Source organism: Eretmochelys imbricata, chromosome 3 (genome assembly GCF_965152235.1).
Source record: "Eretmochelys imbricata isolate rEreImb1 chromosome 3, rEreImb1.hap1, whole genome shotgun sequence".
Lineage (NCBI taxonomy): Eukaryota > Metazoa > Chordata > Testudines > Cheloniidae > Eretmochelys > Eretmochelys imbricata.
The window spans coordinates 170,519,871-170,536,134 of NC_135574.1; the positions used below are offsets into that span (position 1 = coordinate 170,519,871).

At 41.1% G+C, this 16,264-nt stretch overlaps 1 protein-coding gene across 1 annotated transcript in view; it reads left to right on the forward strand.

Annotated features, from left to right (window-relative positions):
- The window catches only part of MTA3 (metastasis associated 1 family member 3), a 152,054-nt gene that overhangs the window by 60,542 nt on the left and 75,248 nt on the right, over positions 1-16,264 (forward strand). The window contains exon 6 of the mRNA XM_077811966.1: positions 898-1,015. Coding sequence (XP_077668092.1) covers positions 898-1,015 — 118 coding nt within the window. The remainder of the gene's footprint in view (positions 1-897; positions 1,016-16,264) is intronic.

Genomic DNA, 16,264 nt, shown 5'->3' on the forward strand with positions numbered 1-16,264 from the left:
TGTCTTGTTAGAGATTTGGTGAAAATACCTCTTGGTTTCATGAGAATTATGGATTAAAGTCATTTAATCCATTGTATCTTTTCTCTTTTTATTATAATAGTCAATTAAATAGTTATTGTCACCTGGACATAAAAATTAAAATATATACTTCCTTCAGACATGTTAGGTGCTTTTTTAAAAAGTAGCTTAAAATATATTATTATAAAACCTTGAACATAAAATGCCTTTTTCAGTGGTTTTAGTTATTTCAATATTAGGCAAACACTTTTTTTGGTTTGAAATCAGTACGAGTTCATCTTCATAGTTGTATACCAGCGCCATTAATGTATTATAAGCATGACTCTAAAAATAGTGCTTAGCTGCTACTCCAGTCAGCAGAGGTAAGGGGCATACTAGTGCTTTTTTGGTGTAGGTCTTATTCAAAAATTGATGGTGTTTTGGACTGAGTTGTAGTTTGTAAAAATCTTTGAGAGGGTAATTAATTAAGGGGGGGGAAATATAATTCAGAAAATGGTTTCCATCAGACATTCCAAATTTTGGGGATAAGTAGCTGATCATTGTACCTTTTTAACGTTGCACATACACTCTTATGAAATGTCTTCCAAACAATTTTATTCAATATAAGAGACTCTGTATGAGCCATTTAAACAGGGAGACAATATTAAATTTACTTAAATCTGTATTCACTAAAATGGAGATTAATATATTTTGTAGCTTTTTATTTGCCTGTCTTGCACCCTCAAAGGGAGCTTGGAAGGTCCGTACAAGTGAATTTGATACTGAAAGAGTAGAGTGTTTTTTTTGTATTTGTAATTTTTAAATGAAAGAAGTTTATAGGATTAAAGTTAAAATGAAACAAATAAATTAATATTATTGCAAATATCTCTTCCTTTTTAGGATACATTTTTTTATTCGCTGGTATACGATCCATCACTGAAAACGCTTTTAGCAGACAAAGGAGAAATCAGAGTGGGACCTCGATATCAAGCAGATGTACCAGACATGCTTGTTGAAGGTAAATATTTTTTGGCCTTCGGGCATTTTGGGTTTTAAAAAAAAAAAACAAACCAAAAAAACCCAACATATCACATTATTATTTCTGTTGAGTTGCAAAGGTGAGATAGGTACCTTCCAAAACAGAAAGATCTTGGCTCCCTATTGTGAGGAACAGAAAAACTACATTAGATATAATGGGGCTCCAAAAGCGGGAAGATTGGGTAACCGGTGAAAGGACGTTATGACCCGGTGAGGGTTTGTGTGTCATGATATAATAAAGACCATATATATATATTTTTTTTAATTGACCATTTGTTTGGTTAAGTTGGCTAATTTCAGGTAGGCCTCACAGGAAAAGGTATCTTAAGCACGCACATTATAGACCCTATAAAGCAACAATACAAAAGAAAAATGTGTGTGCTCCTAAAAAGGCATTGCTTGCTGAACACATGACCTCCCCTTGTTAATTATCAACTTACATCAAGGTTAAGGTGGTATATACTATTGCTTTTCTATTTTGTTGTAGGGTTGAAATAAACATTTCTTCCTGAGAACAACTTGAAAATCATAGGTCGTCTTACCTTGCTCATGTAGTTGGAATTTAAGATTTGTATTAATCTTTTTTTATACATAAACTTTATTTTTTGTTTTTATATGAATTTTACATATGGTATATATTTAAAGCTGATCGGTAATGTGAGGGGTGTGAACGGTTTGCCATCTATTTTTAGTGCACATATATTGGCTTTGGAAATTTTATGAACGGTCTTTGTTACCGAGTTTTATGTTCTGATTAGAGTGGTAGTAAAGGAAGCAGTTTTCCTGAGGAATGGCTAAGATATAAATATGATTTCCCAACAATCTTGGGTGTGTGTTCCTTAATAAGGGAAGAACTTTTATGAAATTCATCCCAGTAGCACAAAGTCAATGGGAGTTCTGAGTGCACATGAAATACAGGACTGCACCCTTAATGGAATGTTAAAGTGCTCTTTTATTCCTGTCCGGTGTGCTGCTTGTTTTGTTTGTTTGTTTTAAAAACTAGTGTTCAAAGTTTTTGTCTAATGAACTATGTAATGGAAGAATTTTTTTTTTTTTCACCAAGAAAGGTAGACTGATTGTATTATAGATGCAAGTGGCAGATGACTGCATTATTATTCTGGTTATGTTATTTATTAGCTACTTGACAAGGTAAAGTAGTCATGGAAAAACTTTTTCAGTGTTGCTTGTGAACAATATACACTTGCTGCAAACATGACTGGAATATGATATAATGTACCTGGTTCTAGGGAACCAGATAATTTGTTTATTATATAAAGATTCATATGATGAAAGAGAGTGTTTACTAAGGATGTGAATAGAGAGCAACTGTGACACTTCTGGGTACAGGGTGAATCACTACCACTTATTACAGCATGAGAGATCCTTGTCTGTGCCCATTGGGGGAAACTTGCCCAAAACTACTGGCTGCTGACAATATCATTGCTGCATTCCAGGTTTCGCAAGCCCTGTTCTGTCCCTCTGCAGGCTAGCAGTTTGCACTGCCCAGCCCTTAGGCTCCCTAAATAAGTCTTTGGGGCAGAGCAGAGATTACCTGTGGCGAAATCAGTGGAGATGGTTAGTCCCAGAGTTGTGCTCTGGCCATGGGGCACAGGCCTCTCCAACCTGTCTGTACACTCCACTTTGTTGTACTTGAGTCCCTTGACTGCTGGGCACCCTCAGTGAAAGCAGATTTGCTGCCTCTGTGGAAGCAGTGCCCTCAGTTCACTAGCTTCCCCTCAGTTCAGCACTCTTCTTAGCCCACAGCACTTAAGGCTTGTTTACGCATACAGTGCTGCAGTGGTGCAATTGCAGTGCTTAGTGACTGAAGATGCTCCCTACGACGACGGGAGAGCTACTCCCATCAGCGTAGGTAATCCACCACATCAAGAGGCAGTAGCTATGTCGATAGGAGAAGCCCTCCTGTTCACATAACATTGTCTACACCAGAAGTTTGGTCGGTATAATTGCGTCACTCATGGGTGTGGATTTATGTGATGTAGTTATACCCACATAAATCTGTAGTGTAGACCAAGCCTTAGTCATGTCTGTAGTAAAATGAAATAGAAGTTTATTTGACAAAGCTTAAGATAAAAGTCCAGATAGAAGCACCTACAAGGACTGGAAACATATGGTTACAGATCAAAGGAAAATATAAAATGCAATTTAGAGCCCATGCTTATTAACAAATTCCTTTTCTGTCTAACAAGGTATTACTTAACCAATGGTCAGTCAATACAGCACTTGTTCAGTTGACAACTTCATGGTTTCACTTTACAACCATAACAGAGTTCTTTTAATATAGGTTTTTGTATGGCACTTAGAACTAGGGCCCTTCCAAATTCACGGCCATGAAAAACACTTCACAGACCATGAAATCTGGTCTTTTGTGTGCCTTTACCCTATACTATACAGATTTCACAGGGGAAACCAGCATTTCTCAAATTGGGGGTCCTGACCCAAAAGGGACTTGCAAGGGGGTCACAGTATTGTCACCCTTACTTCTGCGGTGCCTTCAGAGCTGGGTGTTTGGAAAGCAGCCACTGTTGGCTGGATGCCCAGTTCTGAAGGCGGCTCCCCACTAGCAGCAGTGCGGAAGTAAGGGTGGCAGTACCAGACCAGGCCATCCTTACTTCTGTGGTGCTGCTGGCGGCGGCTCTGCCTTCAGAGCTGGGCTCCCAGCCGGCAGTCACCGCTCTCCAGCTGCCCAGCTCTGAAGGCAGCGCCGCCGCCAGCCGCAGCGCAGAAGTACAGGTAGCAATACTACGACCTCCCCATACAATAACTTTGTGACTTCCCCCACGGCTCCTTTTTGGGTCAGGACCCCTACAATTACAACACCATCAAATTTCAGATTTAAATAGCCGAAATCATGAAATTTACTATCATAAAAATCCTATGACCCTGAAATTGACCAAAATGGACCGTGAATTTGGTAGGGCCCTACTTATATCTATCGTTGCAAACTAAAATTTAAAAAAAAGAGCATCGACGTGCCATTGTGAGAATTTAAAATATGTGTTTGTACCCATTAATTTTTAAAAAAAGCTTAGAGACTTGTATGGTTAGGGAAGTACATAGTATGTATGTATAAGCAAGTATTGAAGCAAGGGGGGGAAATGTGTTATAATGGTCACCTAGTAGTGACCATTAAGGTTTCTTTGTGACGTTGGTTATAAATATATTTTCATGTATACATAACATTCTAAACAGTTCTTCTTTGGGTTAAAAATATTCATTCTTAGTCTCATCTCGAGGGAATTCCCCCCCCCCGCCCAATTCTGTTCACCAACTATACAGCTGTATTAGGTGGACAAATATAATTTTGAATGGTTAAATAACAAACGAAATCTTCAAGATCCAATCCAGTGCTCTAGCTTCTAGTCCACAGGGATCAACTTTGCTACAAACAAAGCATGATAACCTATTGCTGCTATCAGCTACTTTGTTCTCTTAAGTGGGATAGGTCTGTATGATGGATCCACCCCTGCTGATGAACCTTGTGAGTGTCAAGACAATGCCACATGATGGAATTTCTGATTTTTTTTCAGTTTGCCTTTTAAAAAAAACCGAAGGAATTATACACCAAAAAAATGTTAAAAAACATTATTAACGTTGCAATGTCAAGCACTGAAATGTTGGAAAATGCCAAAATTAAGGGTACCTGTGTATCCTTGTGCCTATGCAGTATGATGCAGTCTCTCATTACATGATCCCATACTTTTTTTTTTTTTTTTTTAAACAATACCCCTGCCTCATTCAGTGCACAGGATGGACCCTGCTCTGGGGATAAATCCGGTTTCTGTACAGGACCCCTGCTTCCTTTGTTGCAGACGTTGGAAGCTGTGTAGTGAATGAGGCGGGGGACTGCAGAAAGAGAAGGGACAGTCTCATGGCAAAGACAGTTGAGTGGTGCCCTGGAGAACTGGATTCTATTCCTCACTGCCACAGAGTTCCTATGCAACGCTAGTTAAGTAGCTAGTCAAACTTTTCACAGGTTGTCACTAATTACGTATTCCTCGTTTTCTGGGTGCTTGACTTGAGAGCCTGGGGTCTGATTTGCAGAAGTTCAGAGCACTCATAGCCGCAACTGAAGTTGGGGACTGTTCTTTGATCGTATAGAATGTGATATAACGCTAAATACTGTGGGGAAAAATCAAGTTCTGGATGTCCCAAATTGGACTCCCAGAGTTAGTGGATACTTTTGACCATAATCTCACTGTGCCTGAGTTGCCAGTCTGTTAAATGGTGATAATATGGGTCCCTCATCTCAAAGGAGTGTTGTTAAAATATATGCATGAATACTTATGAAGCACTCACATCTATAAGTGATGAGTGCCATAGAAAAGCTCATGAGGAAATAATTCTGTATTCAGAGCAAAGTTTGAATAGTGTGCAGTAAATAAATTCTGTGCCACTCATTGGACAAGGGGAAAACAAAACAATGAATAGCTGCTCATTAAGAGAGCACTGTCCATTCTGTGTACTAAATGAGGTTGGAGCCTTATAGAATAAATACGTAGTCTGTGGAAAAAATATGTAATCATGTAATTAAAGACTAATCATAAAGGAGGCACACGAGGGCTGAATTAAGACTGAACAGGCAACCTTAATTCTTACTTTTCCTTGATTTTTTTTTGCAACAATAATAACGTTCTTTTAAAAAAAAATTTGTGTGCAATATCAATTTAGCTTAAGTCAGTTCCTTGCTGAATTAAGCTAAACTAATATAAACCAGGTTTAAGTCTGATTAAAAGTGCCCACACTGATTTTTTTGCACTGGTTTAGCTAAATCCATTTGAAATAACACCTTTAGTTAAACTAGTGTTACTTTGGATCTTGACTAGGCCTCAATTAAGCCTTTCTTTCAACAGCATCTTAAAATTTAGGATGTGAACTAAGCCTGCTTTGGAGTGAAGCTGCTATACGTTTTTGTCATCAGGGGTTGCTGCAGTATCAGCGTGAGGCAGACCCACCCTTCCCCCCCAGAGCTGAGCGTCCCATTCAGTGCTCCCAACTCACTCCAGTCTGGGTCCAAGAGACTGACTTTTTAAAATCTAAACTAGTTTCCTGGGAAGCAGCACAGTGCATCAGTGAGCTAATTTTCTGGCCTTATTTCTGGGCTAATGGAAAGTTGTTTGACAACACTAATAGTATTCAGATGAGAAGTGTGTGGTAGCAGCCAATAGGGAGTGCATTTGTAGGGAGATGCATAGAAACCTTGAGTGGGAGGAGACAAATGGCTGAGTGGCTCTAGCATCCACAAAGAGCCTCTGTTTACTTATAACTGCACACTGTGCAGTATGTTATTCCATTACCAAGCTAATATTTTTATATTTCCTAAAGAACATAAAATGTAGGTGCTTTCTCACCCAAAGCCAAAATAAAAAGGCTTTGGACAGAAGGCGGGGAGAGGGATAGCTCAGTGGTTTGAGCATTGGCCTGCTAAACCCAGGGTTGTGAGTTCAATCCTTGAGGGGGCTATTTAGGGATCTGGGGCAAAAACTGGGGATTGGTCCTGCTTTGAGCAGGGGGTTGGACTAGATGACCTCCTGAGGTCCCTTCCAACCTCTGCACTATTCTTCTAGAGAATAGAATATCAGGGTTGGAACAGACCATATCCTCTTTCCCCCAACCCAGAAACAAGGTGTCAGGTGCTTGCATATCTGGACTGTTCTTTGTACAGCCCATGGTCTTTAGCAGAGGTTATGCCTGATATGGTTTGCTTTTGGTGTGTGGGGCTAGTCTGCCTGCGCAATTTGCTGACCTGTTGGCCATGCCTCCGTTACTTTTCTGAGCTTCCCACAACTGTTCCTATATGATCCCAAAGAGGGAGTTGCTGCAGAAATATGTTTGCGGGCCCTGCTCTTTATCCCCCCCAATCATGGTATTGTATATTTATAATATTATATATATTTGCTGACGTTTATCAGTTCTTAGGAGTTTGGGTTCTTATTTATCCTAAAGTCAACAACTTTTTGTTAATGCATGACTGCAAGGTTCCTAAAGCTGCAGCTTTAGGAAAGTAGTACGTTTTAAACGAACGGCTGGCTTGTGCTAGAGAGATCAACATTATCATTTATTTTGCTTAAATTGTTGAATAATGAGACACTCCTTGCATTCAAAGCAATTTATAAACATGATTGCATTAATCTTCACATTGGTGGTGTTATCCCCATTTTACAGATGGGGAAAGGTAAGGCACCTGAGAGGTTAAGTGACTTCCCTCAGGGCTACGGAGTCAGTGGCAGAACCCAATTAGAATGATACTACAAATGGATTCTACCCCTCTGTATCTATCTAAAAAAATACAAATAAAATATGAAAAATTCTAATGTGACAATCAGCATCTCTTGGGAGCAGCGACAAAGGTGTAACAGCACTGTATAAAAGACTGGCTGCTCTAGCCTGTGGTGCACTTCAGGATCCACGTCTGTTTGGAACTCTGAGGGGGCAGGCTAGGATGGAAAGGAAAGGCTCTTGCATAGCTCCAGGACGGAGGTCATAATTTAGGGTTATGCTTGAGAATCAGAGAAGTTGCAAGAATATGAGTAATACAGTTGAAGTGCTGTCATCAATCTGAAATGTACAACAAATCAACACGTGGGAGGTCCCTCCTCCCTTTTACTTCTCAGTGATGGGGGAAAAAGCTTTCCCTCAACACCTTTCCCTGTCCATTCTCCTGTGCACCCTACCTGGCACTGCCCCCTGCCCTGCTTTATCTTCCCAAATCCCTCTCTGCACACCACCTTTGCCCAACTCCTTCCCATGGGCCTTGATACCTGCACTGGGCTCAGTTCCCTTGTTACTCTCTCCCTTCCCAGTATGCTGTGGATGTCCCTGTCCTCAGCTCTGCTTCCTCCCCAGCAGGCTGTTCTTGTCTGCCTGATGCCCTGCCCTGCCCTAAGCCGTGCAGGGGGGAGAGTGCTGTTGCCTGGAGAGGGAGAGGCACATATTATCTTGGATCTCTGCCCTTTGACTCGACACTTAGCTCACCTTTGTATTTTCTTCCCCCCCTCACCTTCCCACTGCTCCACCTGCCCACTCGGGCTGCAGCATTCCTGCTCTGCACAGGCAGGGAGCAGCTTCTCTCTGCAGGAGCTGGCAAGCCCTGGAGCAGCCCCTGTTGGGAAGGTCAGAACTGCAGTCCAGTCCTAGCTGCTGAGGCTACCAATAGTGGCAGCTCTAACACTGGCTACAGCTCAGACAGAAACCCTGGGCTACCAGGAAAAAAAAGTGTAAATGGTGCCTCTCTTGGCGCATGCCCAAGCCTCCCCAGGGAGGTGGGCCCCACAGTTTGAGAACTGACCATTTTTTCCCTCTGTCCGGATGTTAGAAGTTGGTTGGCGGAGTACTTATTTTTGCAATGACAGAGAGTGAGCAAAACCACAAATATAAATATATTTGAACAGGATGGATTGATTTAAATCAAACTGATTTAAATCACTGATTTTGGTTGTGCTAGCAGGCTATGGGACAGAATTCAGATTTTTCACAATTTGATTCTTCATTAATTATCAGTTTTCCACATCTGCCACTTGAGTTTTAAGAGATTCTTTTGAGTCTGTTAAGAAAAACTGACTGGCAGTTACATAAATGGAGCATGATGATGTGCTCTTCCAGCCACTGCCTCTTGAATTTAGTCATTCTCATTTACCTTTACGCAAAAGCTTGGGTTATGGACTATAAAGTTAAAATGCATAAGAATTACAAAATGCCAAGATTAGGATTAAAATGACATCATTAACTTCCCCACAATGCATTCAGTGTGTATCTCTAACCAATAATCAAAAATACAACCTATGCACCATGTGACTGAGTTAATATTGTAATTGCCATAACTGAACAATTTCTATGTCTCACCTAAAGACTTGGACCTGACCTACATTAGAAAATTTGGTCTACATTAGAAAAATCCACACCCTGAGTAGTTAAACTGATCTAAATCCCTGTTCAGAAAGTGCTAGATTGATGGAAGAATTCTTCTGTTGACCCAGCTACTGCCTCTTGGGGCGGTGGATAACTATGCTGACGGAGGGATTCTCCCGTCAGCGTAGACACCGCCTATGCTGAAGTGGTGCAGCTGTAGTGTTTTTAAATGCAGACAAGCCCTCTGTGAAATTCTGTACTGCACCTAAGAGGTGTGGCACTCAACTCATGGCTCAGGATGAGGGAGTTTTGAGGTGGCTTTAAGCCAGCTGTACAGTTTACTAATCCTGGAATGCTCAGGGGCTGGAGATGCCCCTGGTATCACGTAAACCATCTTGTGAGCTTACCTAAGTTGTTGCAGTTTTCCAGGGCTGCTTTATGGCCTTAGGGTTGCCAACTTTCTAACTGGAGAAAACCGAACACCCCTGCCCTAAGGCCCTGCCCCTTCTCTGGGGCCTCACCCCATTCACTCCAAACCCCCTCTCTCCATCATGCACTCATTTTCACCAGGCTGGGGCAGAGGTTTGGAGTACAGGAGGGGGTGAGGGCTCCAGCTGGGGGTGCAGGGTTTGGGGTGGGGCTGGGGATGAGGGGCTTTGGGTGCAGGAGGGGGCACTGGGCTGGGGAGTGGGGCTGGGGGGGTTCCAGGCTGAGGCAGAGGTTTGGAGTGTGGGAGGGGGTGTGGGCTCTGGGGTGGGGCCAGGGATGAGGGGTTTGGGATGCAGGAGGGGGCTCCGGGCTGGGGCCAGAAATGAAGGTTTCACGGTGCGGGCTGGGGCACGGGGTTGGGGTGCGGGAAGCAGTGAGGGGTGTGGGCTCCGGACGGTGCTGACCTCACGCAGCTTCTGGGAAGCGGCAACATGTCCCTCCGGCTCCTAGGTGGAGGGGTGGCCTGGGGGCTCCAAGTGCTGTCCCTGCCCGCAGGCGCCATCTCTGTTGCTTTCATTGGCCACAGTTCCCAGAAAATGGAAGCTGCGGAGCTGGTGTGGGAGGTGGCGCCTGCAGGTGGGGGCAGCATATGGAGCCTCCCTGGCTGCCCCTCCACCTAGGAGCCGGACACACCAGCTGCTTCCCAGGAGCCGCACAGAGCCGGGCAGGGAGCCTGCCTGCTCCACTGCACTACCAACTGGATTTTTAATAGGCCGGTCAGCTGTGCTGACTGGAGTAGCCATGGTCCCTTTTCAACTGGGTGGTCCAGTCGAAAACCGGACACCTGGCATCTCTATATGGGCTGCAGTGCTGCCTGCAATCTCTTCCATAGGCATCGGCATGTCTCCAGTGCAAGGAGTTTCCACAGTGCCTGCTCTTCCTCAAGCTTGAATTCTGGGACTTTTAGAACCCCTGTATGCCTCTCTGGCTCTTTTAGCCAGGGCTTGTCAGGGGGAGGGGAGGGGAAGGGAAGGGAAGGTGAGGATCTCGCCCTCAGGCCACAGAACCAAACAGAGATGGAATATAATTAGACTAAGCCACAGAGATGTGGTCAGGAAGCCCATCCGACGATAGGAACCTGGTCTACTCTGGTCTAATTAACTACTGAATAACAGACATTAAAGACCTTGGCCAGTTGTTCATCATTATCTGTATCAATGAGAAAATGTGTTCATTAGGAGAGAGATACGCTTTGGAGCTTCATTTTTTTGAGGAGCAAAATAATAAAAGCATCCAAAGCCCCAGTGTCAAAGCCAGCAATCTCCCTTGTACTTCTGAAAATATTCAAAGTAAGAAAGGATTAGAAAATATTCCAAGTAAGTAGTACATTTTGCACAGGCAGTTTCACTTTCACTACTGGTTTTCTTGAGGGCAGCCCTTTTATAAATTGATGCATCTGTAACAGCTGAATGATTAGAAAGGAAGATGGAAATTGGGAAGGTTCTAACTACTGCTTCTTTTGGCTGTTGAGAACTTTTTTCCAAGTAAATTTTTTTTTAAAACAATAAAACTTGTCTCTTCTCCAGAAGAGAAGAGGATATTTGGGAGAAACCCCGCCTCATATTCCATGTCACATGTTCAAGTCTGAGAACAATATTAATTTTTTAATGGACTGACAGATTAGGCCTGATCTGCAAAACTTGGATTCAAACCTGCTAATGTTTGGGAGTATTGTGAATCCAGGGTTTTCGGTTGGGCAGTTTATACGGCTAAGAAGACAAGTATGAAGTTCAGCTGTGAATGTCTTTTCAGATTCTGAACACCATGAAAGTTGCTTGGATTAAAGCAGAGGTTCTCAAACTGTGAGTCAGAACTCCAAAGTGGGTTGCGACTCCTTTTTCAATAGGGTTGCCAGGGCAGGCGTTAGAGTTCCTGGGTGGTGGGGCTCAGGTTACAGGTTCCCTGTCCTGCGCTGAAGCCCTTGGGATTCAACTTTGTGTCCCCTTTCATCTCCCCCTACCGGGAGTGGTAGGGCTTTGGCTTTTTCCCTCCAGCCCAGGGCGGCGGGGCTCGGGCAGGCTCAGGCTTTGGTCCCCTTCCTGGGGTAACAGCAATTTTTATTGTCAGAAGGGGGTAGCACTGCAGTGAAGTTTGAGAACCCCTGGACTTAAGGTTTTGGTTTGAGCCTGGCCCATGTAAATGTAAAGCTCAGTTTTGAGTTGCTTGGAGGCAAGTAAAAAATTAAGAACTGTGAAATCAAAGAATCTAATGTTGTGTCTCATATTAGCAGGCTCAGATTAAAGAATTTTGGGGCCCTGTGCAGTATAGAAATTGCCCCCGCCCCCCAACATGCCTTCCTTAAATTAGACAGAGCTTGTGATATAAAAGATAATTGACATGTTAGGCAAAACTTCCTAAGAGGGTCTCCCCCTCCCTCCCCCCCCCCCCGAAGAGAGGTTCTCGACTGGGGGTGGTGGGGGTGTGCCTAACTCTCTGGGAGGATGCAGCGAGCCATCTCATAGTCTGGCGGTTAGAGTGGGAGGAGGTAAGTGCCAGGCTGCAGCACCACTTGTTCAGGTTTGGCCCAGCTGCCCTTCTGTCATGACGTGAGGGGGGCTGGGCCAAACTTGAGTGAATGGCATTCTGTTCTGGTGTGCAGGGTTGCAGTGCCACTCATTCTCCCCTCCCCCCCCCGACTGGAGGTTGCGGGGGCACTGAGTACATATTGGTTAATCTAAGCCTGCCTGTTGGGAGCACCATTGCTAAATTAATTTGAAAAGTACCCCAGTTAGACAGAATGTTGCAAGAGTTATGTCATCCAGTATTTAAAGGTTTGGGTTTAATTCTCCTTTCACATCAGTTTTTTTTATTCCAATGTATTTCCATTGATTTCAGTGTACTTCTAATTTAATTTTGGTCCTTTGTATTACTGTATATTAAACATTTTTAAAGTGTTAAAAGAAATACAGAAAAAATACAGAGTCCTTAGAGGTAGATCCAAAGATAGATAATATAGCTAATAAGTGCTGTTATAGTTAGGCTTGTAAAGATTAGATTTTTATAGGTAAATGTTTATTTTGCCATGCATGCACAAACTGAAAATATGTTTCCATTGATGATCAAAATTCACAGATAGGCAAAGTAAGAAAAATGGCGCTTGAGAACTTATTTGATTTGATTTCCGGATATTTATTTTGTATATTTTGACATGTGATGTTGACAAAGGGTTAACTTTTTGAATGTCCGTGTCTGCTGTCGGTAAATAATTGTCTGATCCCACAAAATAATTACACAACTGTGAAAATAAAAAAGCTTAAAAATAAACACCAATATTATCTATCAAAATTATAAAAAAATAAAAATTGATTTCTGTCAAGCTTAGTTATAGTGAAACATATATGTACAGATTAGAATTCAAATCAATAAAAAATATAGCTCCCTTTAACTCTACCCATTTTTATAAATTGGAGTCAATAATCATGCCAACTGGTTGCATTCTGACATTGGCAAAGTATGAGTATTGAGCCCATTAATAGAATAAGTAATCTGTAGAGAATAAAAAACAATAGGTATTTTTTGTAAACCTACCAACAAATATGTTCTATTTGTCTGAATTCAGCATTGACGAAATAGTAGGTGTCCAAGATTGTACCGTGAACCAGGAAAAATAGATAGTCAAGAATATACTGTGCATTAGATAGTTGACTTAGGTGTGTTTGTACTGTTTGCAAAGCACTTTGAGATCCTTGGTGTAAGAAACACCATAAGACAAAATAATATTGCATTCTCGACTTTGCCTTCCTGTTTTGACCCCCTCTTTTTGGATATTTGTAACCGTCTCATTAAAGTAACTTAAGTACATTTGTAAGTTTGTGTAGCTGAATAGTTCCACTTTTAAACAGTTAAATCGCAGGATTTGAGAGTTTATGCAATAGTATTATCTACTGACCTGGTTTTTAGCAACAAGTCTTCCATCAAGATGTTTTTAATACATTTGGGTGAAATCAGTGGGAGTTTTACAATTAACATCAAGGGAGACCAGATTTCACACTTTATTTAGCTGCTAAAGGAGATTTTTGCAATGAGCTCTCTTGTTCCTATGGATGATGTTCATAGCCCCAACTACTTAAACAAAGGAAATGATTAAAATATATTGCTTCTCTTTCTGCCAGCTGGCCACAGTGTAAGACTAACAGCCTTCATTGATTCATTGGTGTAGAAGGCTGTAGATCATTGTGGTTGGAAAGATCTCTTCATTAATAATGGCTGGAGTCCTGTCTGAGATTAATTTACAGGCATGAACACACTCAGGGTTTAGACAGTCTTCTGAGCTTGATAATGATTGTATGGTCATATTGTTACCTACTTACTCTACAAAGTAATGTACTGCAGTGAACATTCACTAGCTGGCTTTCAAACCACAGCTCAGAGCTTAATTAACTTCCATATATTTTTCTACTCCAATAACTGCATAGATGGACTTATTGTAAGTTCAGTTTTTTTCTGTTTGCTTGTTTGTTTCTTTGACAGTTTTCTGATGTTTAATTTTTTTTGTAAGTTACTGTATAGCTGTGGAAAAACAGATTACCAGATGTGAATGAGATATATTTTTATACCTGAATAATTCAAAATCTGCTTCATTTTACAGAAAAAATTGTCATGTTGACTTATGCATTTAATTTATTTAAGGGAGTAGTCCCAGTGGCTTCATAGACCCATAGTCAATGAGACTATTCACATCTGAAAAGTTAAGCATGTGCTCAAGCCTTTGCAGGATCAGGGCCTACATACATATTCTCTCTCGATATAGATATAGATATATAAAAATATTTTAAAGAGAAAACATTTCCATAGCTTGTGGTATTAAACTTTCAAAAATGACTAGTTAATATACTGAGTAACTGCTTTCTGTAGGGAAGGTTGATATGCATCTTTTCATGACACTTTCCCTGAAATGCCCTACCACCTTATGCTTTTTCATTTCAAGTATTATGTTAAATCCATTACAGTTTCTCTCTATTCAAATTAGAATTTGTAAAAACCTTAAAAAGCCCAGTGGAGGAAAAAGAAATAAATACAAGTTGAACTTGAATTTAGGCAACCCTGTTTATTAAAAATGTACTTAATGTGATTTGCCTTAACAGTGACTAGTTTAGGTAAGTATCTAAAAACAAAAGCACCAGAAACCTAACATTTTAATATTAAGTCTAGAAATGAGAAGATTTTCACTTGGGGTACTGTTACTTTAAAACCTCTATACAGTACAAACCTACAAATATTAAAACATAAAAATACAAACTAAATGGGGGGAGTGGAAACCCACAGTGCAAGTCAAACTGTTCAGGTTCTTTCACAAACGTTAAAAGAGAACAGCAAGGAAATTCGGAGTTAAGGGTGAAATGTCAGACTCCATGTTGTGCCTGCATACTTGTCAGTATTTGTAATACCTACATCTAAGATAAGGCTCTGCCTTAAACTCTGGGAATGCCTTTAAAGGTCGATGTAAAAGCAGGGTGCACCGATCATTGTTTTGGATTCTGTGAGCAGTGGGGCACGTAACTAGGTAGGGATCTTGTGGTGAAGATAAGGTGGGGAGAGTGCTATCCCCAGAGTGTTGCGCTCCTCTTTTCCCTGCTTTGTGGACGCTCCTTCTTGGATGCACAACAGTGATTGGACTCTGCAGGTTATTGGAAGTCAGAAGGGGTTGTGCTCTGACGTTCTGCCCTGCTTGAGGCAGCATGATGGAGGCATTGGTCAAGACCACATCTTTACAGCTCACACCATTCTAAGCCCTATTGGCAGATTAAAACTCTTATATCTCAGGTGGAGTAACTATTTCAACTAGAGCATGAAAATAATTTTTTTCTAGGAATTCAGAAAATGATGATTAAAGCTGAGTATTTGCTACTTATAAAAAAAACCTACCTATTTTAAATTCTCTCCCATTGCTTTACTTTTTTTTAATAAATATTATCAGCAGTTGGTGCATTTTCAGAATTCCAAGATTCACATACTAATGCAGTTAATTAGGCTGTTGGGAATGGGGCGGTTTTAATTCCTAGGTGATTTTTTTGAGGGAAAGATTATTAGGAATCTTAACCTTTATGACTAGAGCCGTAGAGTGTGTAGACAGTGATCAGACTAGATAGGTTTCAGCAGCAATATAAAGATATCTGACTTGCTGTAAGCAAGTGCTGTATTTGTGTCAAATGACAGCTTTTACCGACTGGTTGGCTTAATTCAGATGCATTCCATTCATATACGCACCTTAATTTAGGGTTTATGTAAATGAAAAACTCATTTATATACTAACTGAATAACTGCTGTTTGTACTCTTACACCTGGAAGAGACCCATCTTAATTATGTTAGTTAAGGATAGGGATTATTCTGCAATTAAGTGATAAACGTACTACATTCCCCTTCTTCTGCCCTTCCCCCTCCTTAGGAGTTATTTGCACATAACACAATTTTATTTTTTTTGTAGAGTCAAATGTAAAACCTTTAAATTCTGGGCAATTTCTGGTTTATACTTTCGGTAGTTTAATCACAGAAGCAAAGAAAGTGGAAAGGCACATCCTGTCTCCAGATTATTTATAATGAAAAAAATTCTAAGCTCCAGCCATTAAAGCCAACAAAGGATCACCATATTAGTGTGGTTTATGCAGAGTACTGTTGGAATACCTTACGTACCAGTAGAACGACATGCAAATTTAATCTGAAAGGCGCATTTGCGCCAACCCTCATGTGGGGCTTTTCTTGTCATTGGGTACTAGTGTAAGAGACATTCATATGCTACTTTCAGAATTGTGTAATGGATGCACATGAACACACACACACACGTACACTCTTAGTTATTTCAGAAAAATAGTTGTATAATATTTCATAATCACCACTGCCTTGTATAGTTAATTTTTTAATAAAGAGAGAAAATAG